The sequence below is a fragment of the Coloeus monedula genome, assembly GCF_965178545.1.
Source record: "Coloeus monedula genome assembly, chromosome: W".
Lineage (NCBI taxonomy): Eukaryota > Metazoa > Chordata > Aves > Passeriformes > Corvidae > Coloeus > Coloeus monedula.
Genome location: NC_138821.1, coordinates 8,574,858 through 8,595,336, shown reverse-complemented (window position 1 = coordinate 8,595,336; position 20,479 = coordinate 8,574,858). Strand labels below are relative to the sequence as shown.

At 42.3% G+C, this 20,479-nt stretch overlaps 1 protein-coding gene across 1 annotated transcript in view; it reads left to right on the top strand.

Moving 5' to 3' along the window:
- The window catches only part of LOC309584608 (zinc finger SWIM domain-containing protein 6-like), a 427,911-nt gene that overhangs the window by 278,763 nt on the left and 128,669 nt on the right, over positions 1-20,479 (top strand). Inside the window, exons 3-4 of the mRNA XM_082300715.1 lie at positions 7,708-7,856; positions 8,386-8,536. Of these exons, the coding sequence (XP_082156841.1) occupies positions 7,708-7,856; positions 8,386-8,536 (300 nt within the window). The remainder of the gene's footprint in view (positions 1-7,707; positions 7,857-8,385; positions 8,537-20,479) is intronic.

The following is a 20,479-nucleotide window of genomic DNA, read 5'->3' as shown; positions in this document are numbered from 1 at the left end:
GGACAGTATCTCCCAGGTTATCCATGACTGTGAGACATGCGCTGCGATCAAGCAGGCCAAGCGGGTGAAGCCTCTGTGGTACGGTGGGCGATGGTCCAAATACAAGTATGGGGAGGCCTGGCAGATTGATTACATCACACTGCCTCAAACCCAGCAAGGCAAGCGCTATGTGCTCACAATGGTAGAAGCCACCACTGGATGGCTGGAGACCTACCCTGTGCCTCACGCTACTGCCCGGAACACCATCCTGGGCCTGGAAAAGCAAGTCCTTTGGAGGCATGGCACCCCTGAGAGAATCGAGTCTGACAATGGGACTCATTTCAAGAACAGCCTTATAAACACCTGGGCTAGAGAACATGGCATAGAGTGGGTGTACCACATCCCTTACCATGCACCAGCAGCTGGGAAGGTTGAGCGGTGTAATGGATTGCTTAAAACCACCTTGAAGGCACTGGGTGGGGGGACTTTAAAAAACTGGGAGGTGCATTTAGCAAGAGCCACCTGGTTAGTTAACACCCGAGGCTCCACCAGCCGAGCAGGCCCTGCCCAATCTGAACCCCTACAAACAACAGACGGAGATAAGGTTCCAGTGGTGCACATGAGAGGTATGCTTGGAAAAACTGTTTGGGTAAAGTCTGCCTTGAGCAAAGACAAACCCATCCGTGGGGTCGTTTTTGCTCAGGGACCAGGTTGCACCTGGTGGGTGATGCAAAAGGATGGAGAGACCCGATGCTTACCTCAAGGGGACCTTGTTTTAGGGTGAACTACCCATGGCTCTGTACTTGTATCACTATCAGCATGTATATTTGTATATAATTTGGGTAATGCATAGATTTATATGGTTAAGAAAAAAAGTTAAGTTTCATGTAACATGTTAGTATGGGAAAAAATTCGGGGTGGATAATGTTGGGGTTTTAGTTTAGTCTTAGGTTTTTTTTTCTGTTAAAGGAATTTTCTCCCATATGCATGTTGCTAGGGGACAAATAGCTGTACTTAAGAAAGACAAAAAAGGGAGTGGGCGGGCCTGGCTACTTTTTTTGTCTACACCTGGGTGTGGGGGCAGTTCGCTCTGAGCGTCCGGAGAGAGAAGCTGCAGAGAAAGGAGCTGCTGTTTCTTTCTTTTTGGCCGTTCTTCTCTTCCTGCTGGAAACAACGCCGGGACCCCAAAAGCCGCTTTTCCTGCCCTGCTGGAGGCCGAGCTGTGGCTGCCCTGCCCCACTGCTGCTGCTTCGAGTTTTCGCTACGCTGTAGCCCTGCTCGCCCTGCCTGCCTGGGCATCCGTGGGGTTCTCCCATCTGGATACATCTCGCCTGCCACCCGGGATTTGCGTTCGTCCCTGCCGCTCTAGCCTGCCGCTTTAGCCTGCTGTTCCCGCCTGCCGTTTCCAGCCTGCTGTTCCTGAGAGTCCGGGATCGGCTGCTCAGGGGTTTGTGAAGCCTTTGTTCCTTCCCTTCCCGGGATCCCAGGGCACGGGTGCCGCGTGTTTCCCGAGCTCGCTCCGGAGCGCCCCCTGCAGCCGCGGGGGAACCATCGCACCTGCCCTGCTCACCGGGAGCCGCCAGCGCCCCTGCCGGCTGCGAGCAGAACTGCACCCGAGGGGAAATAGCCTGACAGCCGAGAAGGCTGGGACTGGGTTTGTGTGTGCTGTTACTGCCATAGTTGTTGTTGTTTTGTTTGACTGGTTATATACATATACATATACATATACATATATATATATATATATATAGTAAAGAACTGTTATTCCTATTTCCCACATTTTTGCCTAAAGGCCCTTGATTTCAAAATATAATAACTTGGAGGGAAAAAGGGTTATATCTGCCACTTCAAGGGGGGCTTCTGCCTTCCTTAGCAGACACCTGTCTTTCAAAACCGAGACACTGCTTTATCCAATAGCCCTGATATCATTTCATATAATAGATGCCACAAACAAACATGACCCACTGCTTATCCTTCATAACCTATATTCACGGAGAAACATGTACTTATGATTTTACTTTCACCCATGATGTAATTCTAAATTGTACAAGATATACGATGGAGGACAGACAGCGGAGACAAGCCTATAAGTGTCACCTTACTCCTGAAAGAATCACAAGTCTCACAATCCCAAATAACACGATCCCCTGATAGAATGAGTAAGGAACCCACAGCAAACGATCCTATGGGGACAATCTGTCACTATAAAACCTCAAAAGACTCACATCTTCCCCTATTTATAAATAGTTCTTTTGTCTTTAATTTTGATGGGAAACCTCTACAGGGTTCTGGCTATTCAGGACCATCAGGGACAATCCTCCCGGATGAAGGAGAAAACATCTCTATTTGGAGTAATCAAGCCGAGAGATAACAGAGAGAGAAGGAACAGTGACATTCAAAGAGAGATCAGAATGGAATCAAGATCACCAAATAACTACATTCTATATACCAATTAATGAGGCAGTAATTGTAGCCTGCATATTTTCAACAACTGGTCACGCCTCTGGATTTACATAGACATAAAAATTGAAAGCACACATGATGTTCCTAAATGTAGTATCTTCTCGTGTACCGAAAACATTTGTTTACAAACCACAATAGTTACCAAACCCAGAAGAATCTCCTGTACTGGATATATGCTAAGAGCAGGAGATTTGAGTTCCTCCTACCAAAAAGCCTCTCGTGCTTGGTTACTTGAAGAAATAAAACCCACTACCACACATATCCCCACCACAATTACTGCAACAAAACCACCAAAATGTGCAGTTAGAAATCACAACCAAACTTTTATTGGACCGTATGTAACAAAACAATCCAACGAACAAAAGTTATTGTGGAATCCTCAATACTCCTTAAAGAGGGTTCAAATTAAAATTCAAACAGATGTATCAACAGTAAAACCAGAATGCACTCTTTTTATTAATGTTGCTCTACAAGTGTAGAAAACTTGGTTAGGTCCTCAAAGCAAATCAAGCAGACAAAAGAGTGGGTGGTTCAGATCAGGATTAGGAATTCTTAAGTCCATTGATCAAGAAGTACTTCTCAATAAAATTAGCACTGTAACTTCAGAATTACGTACAATAGACACTCACTTACAATCCTCTTTGCTCACATTAACAGATACTCAGCATTTAGCTGCAAACTTATGGCATAAATTAGAAGAAATAATGAAACAAAATTTTACTAACCTGGCAACAGCCTTAGGAATAGTTCAAAATTATGTATCTGTAGCCTTGGGATGTGTCCAAGCACAGCAATAAATACAAACAGTGGTATCCAGTGTAATTAGAGAAGAAAGATCAAGTATTTTGCCATATGAACTACAAGAAATAATTTCTAAAAATGTTATTAAATTTGAAAAACAATACCAGTCATGGTGGAAACTAGTCAATTTCACTTATGAGCCACATAGTGAAAACACTACAGCTTATGTTCTAACTATACAAAATGCTTCTGTCACCAGCATTTTTCCTATTGCTGCTTTGGGAGCTGAACATAATGGAACCATAATCAGCCCTATAGGACACAATGTCTGGGGAAAATACAACAACAAAACTAGAAATTGGCAAACTGTAAGTACCAAAGGGTGCATTCTCCATAATCACTTGGGATTTATTTGTGAAAATGCAGTGCTGGAGACAGAAGACTTATGTTTGGACACACAAGATAGCACATGTACCTTTGAGATGTTCCCTTCTGGGAAAAGTAAGTCCCAGGCATATTACGTAGGAAATGGGTGTGCATGTGTTTGAACTAATTGCCTAGATGTAACTATAGATGACTGTGTTGAACCTACTAATCATACCAATTTTTGTGTTTGTAATTTTACAAAGATAGTAGAATGCAACTTTAATTACAACACCCCTATTACCACATAACAACTTGTGCAGGACGAGTATATATCCTACCATGAAGTCTCAACTGTAAAAATCAAGATGAATAATAGTATCTTAAAACAGATGCTGCAACATCCAGACCTGGACGCTATGGCAATACGTGTTAAAGAAACTGGTCAACGAGCAATACTAACTGTCAAACATGATCTGGAATGAATCAAGGAAATAGTGGATTCCATCAGAAAAACATGAGAACACCACTGATGAAATTTTTCTCGGATGGACTCAATCACCCACAACCCAGCTGTTTAATTTCTTGATCCACCCAATTTTAATTTTGTTACTAACAACCATAGCCCTTATGGCCGTAAACATATGGATGTGGTGTAAAATACGGACCTTAACATCACAAGTATGGATGAAATCACAATTGCAAAAAAATTTGCAAAAGTTATAAGAGAAGGAGGGACTTGAAACACAGGACTTCTTTAACATAAGCACCTTAGTATAAAGTATAGATTAATAAAAGTTGGGTGTTGGCTGCTATGCTTGATGGCAACTGCTTTTGCAAGACAAGAAGCCTAGCCCTGGAAGGGGCTATGATGATAAGTGAATACTAGATGCTATGCCTAATGCTAACTGCTCTTGAAAAAAACCCGAGTGGACTAAGATGATAAGGGAAAGGAATGTGAGCTAATGGGTTTGGCTAACCGCTTTTCTGCAGAACAAGGGCTTAGCCCCTATGGGCTAAGTGATAAGAAGGAAGACGCATGCTAACTACCGTTTTAATGACAAATAGAAGAACTGTCAGAAAGGATAGAAAAATGTAATAAGAGAGTAGGAACATAATCAATACATGATTACAGATGAAGTATAACTAAAATAGCAACAAAGTGTGAAATAGCAAAATTGTGTATTAGTAAAATAGGCATGTGATGAATGTATTAGATAAGAATAGCATGCCATGTTTGCAACCCTAAGATAAGGAACCCACAAGTTATGTAAGACCCCAACCCCTTAAGACTGTAACTTTTAGATAAATGAACAAAAAAGGCGGGTGCCGAACTTGTAAATGTATAAATAACCTCTGTAAGATGAACATGGCAGGACATGCATATGGAGGTGCAAACCCCTGCATGCTCCCTCCGGCCAGGCCAATAAAGGTGTGGTTTACTTTACAGTACCTTACTGTGGAGTAGATTCCTTTGAATCAGTTCAACAACTGCACTGCTTGATCTCATGTGGCTTGATTTCCCTTTTAATCTAGTTTTTTGCAACTGAAGACTTATCAGCATGTGTTACATGTAGCTGACTGAATTTAAAACCCCTTAAAACTAACATAGTAAAGATGGAAGCACTCATTAATGGGCAAGTTTCTAATTCCTTGGGTTTTGTACTGTCTCGAACTTGATTCCTGTCTTCTGAGACAGTCTTATGGTTCCTGTGGAAGGCAGAAGAGTTCTTTCATATCTTCAAAGACACAATTTCTAATTAATCTATAAAAAATATATGCACAACAGTGCATTGTTCACAGCTGTAGGCTCTGATCTTGGAGACAGTTTAGGAAGTTGCTGAGTGAAAGACTTTTTTTTTACTCTCTCAGCAACTAGTAGACAAGACATCCCTCTGACCCTCTAAATCTTCTGGTTGTATTTTCATTGAATAAAGATTCTAGCATTCTCTGCAACTAGTTAAAAGATTTGCTTACATGGCAGAGCTGCAATTGTGAAATAAAGGCTTAAATCAATAGAATCAATGTTTCTATACATCTAAAGAACTGTAGCTATCTTTGCTTTTCATGTTCTCAGGACTTCTTTGAAAGCAAGTTTTTACAAATCTGACCATGCAATTTTCCTTCCCTGCCAGTATCCTTCTTTTAGTATTGGCTACAGAGGTAACATTATCTGGGATTTAAAAGTGGTAGTGTGGTGCAATTCAATTTCTAACATCTTCTCAAAACCTAACAGAGAGAGAGATTACACAGTTGAGACAAGCCCAAAAACAAAATGTCAAGTTAACTTCAGTCTTGGGCATGCTTAAAATGCCTTACATCTGACTATGGTGATGCACTACCATTTTTTCCCCTGACAGTCTAGATAAGTGCTTGTCTTGGTTTGAAAGACAGGTGTCTGCTAAGGAAGGCAGAAGCCTCCCTTGGAATGGCAGATGTAACCCCTTTCCCTCTTGAGTTATTATAATTTTGAAATCAAGGGCTTTTAGGCAAAGATATGGGAAATAGGAATAACAGCTCTTTACTATTATATATATAACCAGTCAAACAAAACAACAATAACTATAGCAGTAACAGCAAACAATCACAAACCCAGTCCCAGCCTTCTCGGCTGTCGGGCCCTTTTCCCCTTGGGTGCAGTTCTGCTTGCAGCCGGCAGGGGCGCTGGCGGCTCCCGGTGAGCAGGGCAGGTGCGATGGTTTCCCTGCGGCTGCAGGGGGCGCTTCGGAGCGAGCACGGGGAGCACGCGGCACCGGTGGCCTGGGTCCCGGGGAAGGATGGAACAAAGGCTTCACAAACCCCTGGCCGGACCCTCGGGAACAGCGGGCTGGAACGGCAGGCTGGGGCAGCAGGCTGGAGCGGCAGGGACGAGCAGAAATCCCGGGTGGCAGACGCGATGTATCAAAGCGGGGAACCTCCCGGAGGTCTGGGCAGGTAGGGCGAGCACGGCTACAACGTAGCGAAGGCTCAAAGCAACGGCAGGGCAGGGCGGCCACAGCCCGGCCTCCAGCGGGGCAGGGAAGACGGCTTTGGGATCCCGGTGTTGTTTCTAGCAGAAAGAAAAACGGCCGAAAAAAAAGAACCAGCAGCTCCTCTCTCTCCTAACGCCGAGACCCAACTGCCCACACCCCCAGGTGAAACAAAAAGAGCAGCCAGGTCCTTTGTCTTTCCTTAAGCACTCAGCGATCAGCGATTTGTTCCCTTAGCAACATGTATAGGGGGGGAAAATTCCTTTATCAGAAAAAAAACTAGGACTAAACTAAAACCCCAACAGTGCTTTTCAACCTTTTCAGTTAGAATAACTGTTAAAAATATCCAGTGAAGGTGCAGATTTCTTCAGAAATATGTAGATTGTTAGATACTGCAAGAACTTGTTTTATTTTTGTCAGACTTTAGAAAAGGCCACAAGGGGAAAATCACTGATCTCAACTACAAAATTTTAGTTAGAGCAACCTGTGGCCAAACCACTGCCTGATGTAAATCCAGTCACTTCAGTTGGCACTAAGCTAATTCAGGTAGAGTTGCTTTGAATTGACTGTGTGGTGATGACATTGCCTATTGTAAAAATGCTTCTTCAGAAGCACCACAATCTTACACAGCTGTAACTTATTTATGCTAATGCCTTTAGTGCTTAAAGACTTTGGATTTTCTTGGGGATTATTTTTTTATTCTTTATTCTTTATTTAGCTTTGCAGAGCCATCACAGCTCAAAGGCACTGAAGTGATGATTTTCCTCATGTTCATCAATAGCAATGCTCATTAGCAGTAACAAACCTGAGCAAGATTGCTGAAGGTACAGAAATCACACAGGTGTTCTGGGGAGAGTGGTTTTAACATTGCAGTTGTTGAAATTATTGTGTAATTTTGTTTGTAAAAACATTCTAGAATAACTGTTGAGGCAGGAGAAAAAAACTTGTCTTGATTTTAATGCTTTGTTATAAAATACTGTTTGTTTAAATACCTTTTCATAGGCTGTCATTTCTAAGTGCTTAAGACTACTTAGGAGAAATTTAGGTCTATTTTAAAGAGCCTTTAAAGTCAAGACATCCAAAATGGGACAATACACAAATCCAAAACCCTTTGCAGTACTCATTTGCCCTGGACCCACAAACCTCTTTTCTTTATATAGAACATAATGATTTATCTTCTTGCTGTTTGTAGGTGCTCCTGACCCAACAGCAGGCGCTAGCATAGATGATGAAAACTGCTGGCATTTGGATGAGGAACAGGTCCAAGAACAGGTTAAACTCTTTCTCTCCCAGGGTGGATACCATGGATCAGGGAAGCAGCTCAATTTGCTTTTTGCAAAGGTATGTTGAATATTCAAACGTCCCTCTTTTCTCTCCCCCCACTCCCCCATCCAGTCTGTTCTTGTTCAGGTCTTACGCAAAATCCTGTTGTTCTATAACAAGACAAAGCCCTGGGAACATGATAGCAAGTTAATAATGCAGTGGGATGCAATCTGGTGTGTCTTGAGATTAGTTTAAGGATATGAAGCAGCATTTCAGCTGTCTGCAGCTTTGCTGTTCTCTTCCTTCCTACCCTCAAAATGTTGGAGAGACCTGTAGAAATTATGGTCTTGCAGCAGCTTGCATAATACACCTGTGGATTACTTGTGGAAGAAGTGTGTTAGCAGAATTGCAATGGGATACTTAAACTAAAAATTGTTAAAATTGGGAAGGCAGACTTTTTTTTTTTCTATTTAAAAATTTCACGTCAGATATATAAATTAAATTTTTTATTTAACAGAGATGGAATGTTTAACACTACAGCATATTGTCTGTACTGTGGTTTGTTTTGGGTTTTTTTCAAGTTTATATTAAAAGAATCATTTCCTAGGTGCGAGAGATGCTAAAGATGAGAGATTCAAATGGAGCTCGCATGTTGACGTTGATAACAGAACAGTTCATGGCTGACCCTCGTCTGTCACTTTGGACACAACAAGGAACTGCAATGACTGACAAGTATAGGCAACTCTGGGATGAACTGGGTAAATGCATAGACTTCAAAATCATTTAGGTGTTCATGTGTATAATGAAGAAACAATTACATATTTGGGGTGTAAACTTATTGCGGTACCAGGTAAAGCAAGTTAGAATTTTCTTCAGGTTTGCTTGTTAAGGTTGGATGAAATTGAATTTCTGATCTACTATATGAGACAATTACAGTTGAATGAGAGAAAGCATACTATGAAACAAGTATTATTGTAATAGGTTGTAAGTACCTGGGGAACTATAAAAAGAATAAAACAAAAAGTGGAAATGTAGTTACACAACTGAGGGTAAATATAGGAGCCACTAGAGCTAAACTGGAAAGCTTAAGGAAGAAATCGATTAACAACTAGAGAGATATAGAAGGCAAAAAGAAAAGATTCATAAAGAGTATGAGAAGATAGCAACAAAGGAAAGCAGAAGTCTCTTACTGAGTAGGAAAGGAGATCAAGTAACAGAGGGCTATAACAATTAACACTGCTTTACAGGAAAGGTCAGTTGTGACCCAATATAATATGTACTATGGAGAGAAGAACACATGCTGAAATGGGAAAGAAATTATTTAAGCAGTTAAAGTCTGAAGACACTTGCTTTAAAGTGTTCAAGAAACCCACTGAGACAGTTTTGAACTGCTGCTTCAGAAGTTCTCAAAATCTATAGGAATTCATGGTTAGGAAAGGGATGTTAAAAACAACTTGAAGGTAAATGTCACCAATATTTTAAAGGTGGGTAGGTGAGTGGAAAGAATAATATTAAGTAACCACCAGCATTGTTTTTTAGATGTAAGGTACTGGAACAAACCACTAAAGAGTTGCTATGTAAGCATATAGAAGATAAAAGCGATTATTTTCAATACAGTAGTAAATCTGTTTCCCTAAAAGATAATTCACTGAGTGTATGAGTGAAGGAATTAATGTGTATATCTTAGGTGTAGTAAAGTTTTGAATGCTGTCTTGGAGGCTTTCGCAAAGCAAATTGAAAAGGTGCATCCTAAATGGAATTGCCTTGTGATTCATGGATCTTGTGCTGTCATTCAATCTGGAAAGACACTTCAACTCTAGACTTACAGGAATCTGTCTTGAGATGTGTTTTGGTCAATATTGCTATTCCTGACTTATGTGGCATGGAATATTAAAATAAATATATATACATATAAAAGCAAATTACAAAACCAAACAAAAAACTCAAAACAAAGAAACAAAACCCAACAAAAAAAAGTCCCCAAACAACTCAAAACTTACTAAAGACACCCCTTGGGACAATATGTAAACACTGCAGAGAACAAAGCCAAACCCATAATGCTCTTGGTACATATTAAAGGTCCAAAATCAAGCTAAATGTTGCATTAAGGGTATAGGAATTTAGCAGAAAATAAGCCCCTTGTGTTCCAGCTGGTCTTCAGAGATCAGAGGGACTGGGTGCAGCTGGGCTTACTTTCTGATTAGAACCACTACAGTTCCTAGTCAATTTAATTCCTTCAGTGCCCCATGAGTTGCATTAGTCAATGTTTATATTTGTCCAGTACAATTATATAACATCACTCAATTCTGGAATGCTGTCAACTGGGGTGTGAAAATGGACTCCAGTACCCATCCCACCACGGTTCCAGCTATCAGGTGTTGCCATTGGTTTTCTGATTCCCTTTTGATTTGTTCCCACAGAGCCAGTGTGTTGCAGTGGGGATACTGCAACATGCATATATCAAACCACGAGTCCCGTGGAAAGGAAATATATATGGACGGACAGATTCTTGATAGCTGTTTCAGAGAGATGTTTATTTCTCCAGCCGCATGGCTGGGGCTCTGCCGAGGAACTGTTACAGTCATGGGACCAAGGGTCCTTTTTGCCCGCGCAGGGGAACACAAACCAACCAATGGGGAACAAGGCTGAGCAGGGGCAGGGAAACTCCGTGTCTGTCCCCTCAGGGCCCCTCTCCCAGGGCTACACGGCGGGGGGAGGAGACCCCCAACACCAGTGAAAGAGGTTGCTTCCTTCAAAGGGAGCAAAGTGTTGATAGTCCCAGCATGTGTTGCCTTCTATTAGTAAGTCAGTAGACTGTGTTCCATCACTGCTAACCCACACAGTGTGCCCCATAGAGGTTATACTTAGTTCTGAACAAATTATGTCAGACTCAGTATCATTGTTAGTCAAATGAGATCGTGTCATTAAGTGAGGTGATATAGTTTCGACAAGTACAACCTAATCTGAGAGCTCAAGATAATGGGCTCAATCTCTGAATTTCAGTTTCATTGGAGTTGCAATTATAAACTCCAGTACAATTCCAATTATGATATTTTGGGCTGTTTGAGCAAGAAACATTAAAATTTGTGTCCAGAACATCAACCTGTATGGGGCCATCTGGTAATCCAATTGTCCTTTCCCAATCTACCAGTTGGTAGTTGCATAGAATGCCAGTCACCATATTGTGGCCCTCCCCACCCCCTTGGAATATGCATTCCCCATGGTGTATCAGTACATGTATCCTCAGGAAGACAATAAATTGTCTCAACTGAGTCACTATTAGTCTTGAATTTCAATGATGATGTTACAGTTCCATATAGTTCCATATAGTTGTATTATTGTTGGTCCACTTTAAAACACATTTTCCTTCCTCAGTTTGCCAAGTCAGATTTGTATGATTTTTCCACATAACCTCCCAAGTTTTAGTCACACCCATAGTGAAATTCCCTAAGTTACTGGTGAGCTGGCAGATGGAAGAAAGGTAAACATGCGGTGATTCGACTAACAATATGTGTATGTCCAAAAACTTGGATTAACTGCAATGTAAGATTTCAAGCAATCCCTGAACTTCTGTCTAGTGACAGTAAGAATAATAAACAGCATTTTACCTGCATTATTATTAGAATTTCATTTTCCAAATTATCACCAAAACCACCACTAGTCCTTGCAGGCACTCTAGCTATATGACAGTGCTTCATTCCACATGCAGTTCATCCTGTTAAGACAAAAAGTGGACAGATGCTTGATCTTGTTAACTGGCAAGGTTAGGTCAAATTGAGGGTATAATCCACCCATTATCACTCACACTAGAAGGCTTGCAAGCCTTATCAAGATCTGAGTATCTCATTTCAGTATCATTGAAAGAGTGGGAGCTAAACTCCAGTGGTCTTTCTGGCCCTTGTGGACCCTTTTGTCAAAGGTTACAATGAGAGCCATGCTCACTGAACCCCCATTCTACATGGATTGGATCAGTCAGGTGTATAAGGCCAAGGTGTTGGAACAGCCTCAGTTCTCTTATTAACAATTCTAATACATTTGTGTGCTGTTCCATCCATTCCCACGATTTTCCTTTTCTGAGCAGATTGTATAAGGGATGGGCAATAATAGAAAATCCAGGAATATGTTTATGCCAGTAGCCTAAAGTTCCCAGAACTTCCTGTAACTTCTTTACAAAAGATGAATTCTGCCTGTGCTCCATTTTTTTTCAGGGTGTCCATAGGAACAGAAGTTGCTCCTTTAATCCACCAGACTCCTAAGAATTTAACTTCTTGTGCCAGCCCTTGGCATTTTGATTCCAGAATTTCCAATCCCAATTCAATTAGTGTTTCACAAATGTTTTTCATTGTGTCTCTTACACTTTCTTGATCATCTCCTCCTATCAGGCTGTTGTCAATATATTGATATAATGTAATGTCAGGTGGAATAAGAATCTCTACTAAGACGTTAGCCAAGGCATTGTGAGAAATAGTGAGAGAATAGTTTATATCCTTGTGAAAGTGTATTGGATCCCCCTCCATGTAAACTGTGCTTTATCCTGTTCAAGGAGGGGAATAATGAAAAATATGTCCTTGACATCAAGGGCAGCCATCTAAGCATGAGCAGAACCCAGTATCAGTGTCACTATCTAGGCAATGTTTGGAACTGCAGCAGTTAGAGGTGCGGTATTAGCAGTTAACTGTCAATATACTGTGAAATGCCAGTGCCAGGTCAGTTTATTTACTGGCCACACCAGTGAATTATAAAGCAAATTAGTCCTTTTAATGATGCCTCTTTTTTTCCAAATCTGTCACCACCTCATCAATCCCCATAAGTACTGCTGTTGGCAGGGGGTACTGTTTTACATTAGTAATTTTAGAAGGCAGTAATGGTATTGATGTCTCTAATGAATTGATAAAATTTTCAAGCCTGAATCATCCCACATTCTTTCAGATTCTATTTGTATCCCCAGCAACCCAGTGCCTTCCACTACAAAGCTCCACAGAGTTCCATCTGGGAGTTTCCAGGTTTGCCCATAAAGTAAATCAAATCCTAAAAGTTTTAGTTGGGCAGCCCCCACAAGCACTTCAACCTTAGTAAATTGTTTTTCTCCCAGGAGCCAGATGGAAAATTTTGCTGTTGGACATTCCTTTATTATACCATCAATTCTGGTAAAATTTTCACGGTCACTGGATATATTTTCCAAAATATTTGCTGTTTCCTTTGTAATCACTGACATTTGGGCCCCTGTGTCAATTATAAATTCAACCATAACTTTTCATGGTCTTACTTTTTTACAGTGGGGATTACTGTAACACGCATATATCAAACCAGGAGTCCCATGGAAAAGAAATATATATGTGGACAGATTCTTGCTAGATGTTTCAGAGATGTTTATTTCTCCAGCCGCATGGCCGGAGCTCTGCCGAGGAACTCTCACAGTCTGGACTCAGGGTCCTTGCCTGCGCAGTGAAACACAAACCAACCAATGGGGAACGAGGCTGACCAGGGGCATGGAAACCTCGTGTCTCCCCTCAGGGCCCCTCTCCCAGGGCTATATGGCAGGGGGAGGAGACCCCAACATTTCACCTGTTTTATTTTAATAAAAGGAGAATGAAAACAACTGGATAAACATAACAAGAACAGTTTCAAAACAAAACAAGCCACCCTCCTGAGTCTTTAAATGTCCAAACAGATTCTCTGGAACATCTTAAGGCTGACAGAAGGGAGACAGGACTCTCTGGGCATGCTTTGTGGGGAAACTGAGGCAGGAGAGGGTTTAATTTCTTCCCTCCCCCTTTTCATTCCCCCCTCGGCATCGGAGAGTAGTTGTAGGGAAAGGGAATTGTATAGGGAAGCCATGGGGTGAAAAACGGATTAGGAATAAACTGGGGATAGGGTAAATTTAGGAAAGGGTTCATATTGGGTATAGGGTAAAAGGGGAAGTAGGCTGTGGGTAGGGAAGTTGCTGGGATGGATATTGTTTATAATTTTGTGCATAATGGCTGCCTTTGACGGGAATACCTTCAGGCCCAGTAACATTCACTGCTTGTAAACCCTTCTTTCCTTGTACTATATAAAATTGTACAACTTCCCCATCTCCTACACTTTGCAGGTAATTTTTAGGGTTATTTCTTTTAATAGCAGTTCTATGGATGAATAAATCTTCCCCTGTATCATCTCGTGTTATAAATCCATAGTTGTTTTTTACACTGTACCATTTCACAGTTCCTGTGACTTTCGTGGCTACAACTTCTATCACATGCTTGCGTGTTTGTCGTGGCTGCTGGTCCCGCGTGGTCGCCGCCTCGCTGACTCCGACGTCTCGGCTGGGTCCCCGCGTTGCGGCTGCTCTGCGCCCTCCAAGCAGCACTGCTCCGGCACATGTCTGGGCTCTGCGTGGCCCCGCGTTGCCATCGCCGCTGGCCCCGCGCCCTGTGAGTGGTTCTGCTCCGCAAACTCCATGCTGCTTTGAGAGCAGCCTCGTTTTGGCTTGGCGCTGCGCTGCGCGGCTTCTCGTGTCGCTGTGGAAACCGCTGCTTCTCCCTCCACAGGGCTCTCCGAGCCGTATGCTCAGAGCGGGCTTCCATGCCGAGCCCCAGTTCCTGGCCGCTTGTGGCCCACGACACCCGCGGCGCCTGCGGCATCGCTCCCTCACTCGCGGTCGCGTGGCCAGGGACCCCGAGACAGGGATGGGGTCCGTGATAAGGTGTGCGCTCCCAAGGGGGCCGGACGCATCCAGCGCAGGCGCCTCCGCCGGCACGGCTGCAGTCACGCACTCCTGGGATGGTGGCTGCGCAGCCTCGGCCGCGGGACTATGGCCATCCTTTGCTTTAGGGGTAATGGGACCGTATAAATGCCCCTGAATAGCTTCACTGACCACGAGGGATCCACGCAAGGGTTCAATCACTAATGCATGTTTCATTTGATCCCTTATCTCATCCCAGATCTCATGCCAAAAACACTCTTGACTAGTTCCAGGAGGTTCAATATCAAAAAGTAAGTCTCGAGAAATATAGAAGAAATTTTTGAAAAGCCAGTTAAAAAAATGTTCTAGATCTCCCAGTTCCAATACTTTCTTGTTTTGTTGTTCAAGGATTCCTTTAACTTCTAGATACATTTTTTTCTGTGGCTCAGAGAGCCCCATTTCCCACGATTTTTCCATAGTCCAGAGAGAATATCCAAACCAAGGTGAGAAGAGAGAGATCGAGTGGTTTTTACTCACGAATTTCCTGTCCTTAGGGATCGGTGTCTTGCTGGCAATTCTCCACCATTTGTTACAATGGGGATTACTGTAACACGCATATATCAAACCAGGAGTCCCGTGGAAAAGAAATATATATGTGGACAGATTCTTGATAGATGTTTCAGAGATGTTTATTTCTCCAGCCACATGGCTGGAGCTCTGCCGAGGAACTCTCACAGTCTGGACTCAGGGTCCTTGCCCGCGCAGTGAAACACAAACCAACCAATGGGGAATGAGGCTGACCAGGGGCAGGGAAACCCTGTGTCTCCCCTCAGGGCCCCTCTCCCAGGGCTACATGGCAGAGGGAGGAGACCCCAACATTACCTGAATATCAATAGAAGGTTCAGGGTATTTGCCTTGGAGCCACTGTACTGCTAATACCCACCAAGCAGGCTCAGGAGCTTTAACAACAGTTATCTGACCCATCCTGTCCAGCATCCATAATTCACTATTTCCTGCACAAATTCACTCCAGGTAGCTAAACGCATCATCTGCCCCAGCCCCCCAGATGCCCAGGAACTGCAGCATTTTGGACACGAACCTGCTGCATTTCATCCTGAAAGTTTGCTACAAGTCTTGAGACTGTTCGGAAGACTGCGAATAAGATGGGTTAATCTGGCTGAATCGATAGGGGCTAACATAGGAGATCTTCTAAGCCTGTCCCTCTCATACATACTCTGTATACAAACTGCTCTCTGCACAGAAGCTGCGAGATCAGAGAATCGAGCAGTTTTAATAACCAGTGGATCTCCCCTATCCTGCAGATCTATTCCTCCTGCCCAATATACCACCTGTGCAGTTAAAGAATAATCATGATCTCTGGGAGTGGTGGTTAAAAACACACCAGGACCCCAATAGTCCCCCGCTTCTTCCTCACTGGATAAAATCCAATCCCCTCTGGTCAGAGAGACTCACCATACATATTCCATCTTGGAGAGGGTGATCGGCTCATTAGCAGTTCTATTTTTTTCTTGCAGATATTTTTCTTGTTTTTCTACTGCAGCCAATTCATTTTTCAAGTTTCCTGTTTCCACCAAAAGGGAGTCTATGCAAATTTCCTTTTTTTTTCTCCAATTCCTTTTTCAAAGGCCAAGAATGCTTTTAGCAGATTGTTTTCAAGTTGAATCACTGAATGTACCACACTTGGAATTTTTTGGATGGCAAGGATTCTTTAGCCTCTTCTTGTGCATAGGATAGACAATACAGCACAGATAATTCCCTTTCCCAGCTTTTAGTTTCTGTTGTTAGACACTGCTCAATATGCATTATTATTATAACTTTGCAAAACTTTTAATCCAGTCTTTCCTAGCTTGTGAGGGTGTACACTTATATTTCTGTAGCAGTTTATTCATGTCAATCCTGCCAACTACGCCAATTTTCTGTTGCATTAAGGGTACAAAAATTTGGCAGAAAATAACCCCCCTTGTGTTCTAGCTGGTCCTCAGAGATCAGAGGGGTTGGGTGCACCTGGGCTTAATTCCTGATTATAACCGATTTGGCACTATAAGTCTGATCGAGTTCGATAAGAAGAACTTTCACAAGCACAGATGCACAAATAGTGGGATTTACCAATCCAATAATATAGGTCTGTTCGCTTCTGGGCTGTCTGACACTTGCTAAGCAGGTCTAGGCAGCTTCTTTGAAGCTGCTCCTTTGGCTTTTCTAATTCAGTTTTATTTCTTTGAACTACCTTTCCTCCTATAACCAGTCTTATTGCTTCTAGTCTTCACTAGATCTGCAAAACTCCCGGGGCAGTGTTTCTCATCTCAGATGTCTCTGGTCAGTCTGTGCTTGTCTTGTTGTTACAACATGGTTATTAAAATTATTAGAGAGAGGCCTCTGCCTGAATTAAGGTGCAAATGAGACCATATGCCAAAGTCAATAGTATGGATTTTATTTAACAGTAAATGTGAGGGAGAGAGAGAGAGAAAGAAATAGAAAAAGAGGTGGTGGTAGGGAAAGAGAGTGACAGAGACAGATTAAGTAGAAAACCTCACCACTCCATGGATCCTGATGGAGTCACGTTGATCCTCTTCTTCTGGTCTTCTCAGTGGTGAGGGTCCAGCAAAACATAGAGTTCAATGGATTAATATAGGTTTGGGCTAGGTGGGAATGCCCAGGTACCTCCCCTGGTGGGGAGGCAAGTTTGACACTGTCTCTTGCAACAGACTCTGGATCTGTTGCATCACTTTGCATTCCATGCAGTCCTCTGGTGGAAGGCCTCAGGAATGAGTCTGGGGGGGGTGCTTCTGAGGTCTTTGATGGTTTATCACATCTCCTCAGCTGCCTCTCAACTGAATGTCCAGTGCGTATGTGGCCTTCCCAAGGTGGGGGTGTTTTACAACTGAGCCAGTTTGTGTAAGGGAGGATGGATGTTAACTGCCTCTGACCAGAGGTTACACCACACACCCAGAAACTCTCCTCCTCCCCCCTTGGTTGGGGGGAGAGTGTGTGCAAACCTGGCCTCAGCAGATGAGTCTGTGGGCTGTGCACCCTTCCCTGCCCCCCAGTCCCAGCCAGAACTGATTTCAGGACAGCGTCTGGGTTTGGCTTTCTTGTGGATACATTCTTCTCCCTCAGCCTTGTTTACTTCTCCCTAGACCTGAAATAATTGGACAATAGTGTCACCTTTATCTTATCTCATCTCAAGTACCCTTAGGCAGGGCTTAACTCAGTCCAAAGTTCCAGTCAGGAGGCATATTCAGGGAGGGGTAGGCTTCGGTGGTCACAGCTTCTTTATACAGTTTTGCCATAATGGGCAAAAAGTCCTCCATAACAATGTTTAAGCCATTAACCATAACATTTCGGTCTCTCACACTTCTATAAAGCAGTCTAATACTGTTCTAAAATAGATACATGTTGCAGGACTCCATTTAGAGTTTAAATATAAATACATGCTGGAACTGGTTTTCTAAGAGTATTCTAAGAATTTTATGAAGGAGAGGGGAGATAGAGAAAAATTCAAGAGAAGCCCTCTTCTCTTTGTTTTCCCACTTCCTATTCTGTGAGTCATTTTGCAGATGTAGGTAACATCAGTATAGCTACCTGTTCCTAATAATAGAGACAAATGAGACAATATTCAACAGACTGGAGATAACAAACTTTGAAGCTGTTAAAAAGAAACTTGTTTGTTCAAGGCAACACTAGTTCATGAAATTCATTATCAGATGGTGTTGCATTAAGAGTATAGGAATTTAGCAGTAAATAAAGCCCCTCACATTCCAGCTGGTCCTCAGAGATCAGAGGGGCTGGGTGCAGCTGGGCTTAATTTCTGATTAGAACCAATTTGGCACTATAAGTCTGGTTGAATTCAATAGGAACTTGCATGAGCACAGATGCACAAATAATGCATTTTACCAGTCCAGTACTATAGGTCTGGTTGCATACTATAAATTTTTGGCCCATCCCAATAGGATAGAAAAATCGCATGTTATAGGTGGTGTTTGGTGATGTCAACCATACATGTATTACATGTCTCATGCTGGTCCTCATTTGCATTCCAAGGGGTATGAAAGACAATATGCAAATGGGGCTTAATGAGGGTCTCAGTTACATTTGGCCAGAATTTATAGTTGGCAAAAGAGGTACAATAAACACTTTGGTCCTCCTCCACATGCTGAGGCAGCAGTGAAGGCTGTCTGACCTTCATCAGAGGGTCTTTGTGCGCATCCTTATCTCTTCAATGAGGCCGTTTTTTTGCAGTGAAGGGAGTGCAACTATTGGCTAGTACAGAGATGTGGGTGCTCTTCTGCGTCTCACTGAAACAGCACCGGGCTGTGAGGCCTCTGCTTCACTCCAGACATCCTTCAGTTGTTAGGCCTTGCTCAAGTGAGGTGCAAGATTAGCAAGTGGCCCAGCTCATGTTTTTCTCAACCAGCCTCATCAATTCTTCACTGACTTAAAGAAACACTGTACAAATATTATCATTTACCACACTAAATGAAATTAAATCCAAGCAAGAATAACATGCTTCATTTAGAAAGGGAAAGTCAAAAGCAAAACCCAAGTTTTCCCCTGTTAAAGGTTAAAGATGACAATGATTGATTGCATGTTGTCTGGTGGGGCTAAGACTGGGTATAACCTGTTTAGCATAAATTATGTTCATTCAAAATGAAGCATTAGACTAATAAAGCACTAGCTGTCTGTGGTTTATATAATAGAATTTTGTGATGGAAAGCCTTAATGTCAGAGTAGGCAAAGCTCTGTCAGAGAGTGTGGATATAATTACTTTGCCTTCAAGCATACCAATCCTTTTAGTATGTAATTTTTAGGATACCTTGGTTTTCTGGGGAATAAGGCTTTTTGCCAAATTGGACATGTACACAGCAAAATTGTATCCCGCCATAATGAAAACCAGAGCCTCTTATGCTTCATTGCCATTGTTTATGTGGGTTGAGCTGGTAGGTGGTCGGAGAGGTAGAAATGTGTTGTCCATCTGTTACCTGTAGAAGTCTTACCGCATGCTGACAATAAATATAAAAGCTTTTGTTAAATTTTTAGTGGCGCCTCTTCTTGTTTCATCAGTTCCATATTGTCATTTTCTTGGCAGCACCTATATGAAGGTGGAATGTCTCTGTCTGAAGCATCAAATAAGCAATACTTTAGATTAATCTGTTTGCCTCTGTTTAATCAGTGTTGTAGTTGCCACTCCCAAAAAGCTGCAGTTCAGCCTCACCACTATCTCAGCTGCTGTATTTGCAATCTGAGGCAGACCTTGTTGTTTCAGTCCTGAACTGCTCTTTCCCCTCTAACAGTATCAAAATATGTACCACGGTTTCAATTGCAAATACATTTCAATCACTTCAGGTGTGCAGTAGGCTAAGGGTAGAACTTAACTTGGTTCTTCCACCTCCAGCTTGTGTTTATGTTGCTAACCTGTCCATTGCTTCCACTGGTGCTTAACAAGTTCCCTGAAATTTTCTGTTAATTTGATGAATCTTTCCAAGTTGAATCCTACCTTGTGTGAAAATTAGAAACTGCTGCCATGTTTTTGCCAGGATTTCACTTTGAGCTTCATTCTAGTTAAACACATTATTAAGATGAAACATGCATGTGAATGTGCAAAAGTTGAAGGAAGTTTTAAGGGAGACCAGAGTTAGTTACGATAGCAAACTACAGAAGGAAGAGCAGGATGTCCTTGACGACTCTTGATCTATGCTAGTAGTGGCAAAGAACTCAGACATTTGGTTTAAGGGGGCAATGGTATCACTCTGTTCTAAAATAATGTTGGTTTCCCATCTTGTCATCTTCTAAGATGTTGGAGAAATATCAATAAAGGGAATGGACCAGGCCTTTGCATATTCGATTTTTTGTATTATCTGTTCAGAGTAATTGGGAGTGGCATATATGTATCTATTTAAAAAGAAAACAAAACATTATCTCATTTATTTCACAGATAGGTAGCATTGTAGTTACAGAGATTTTTAGGACATGTAAAGTATGTAAACATAGATTCTGCTTAATAAAGGCTGTCTTGCTT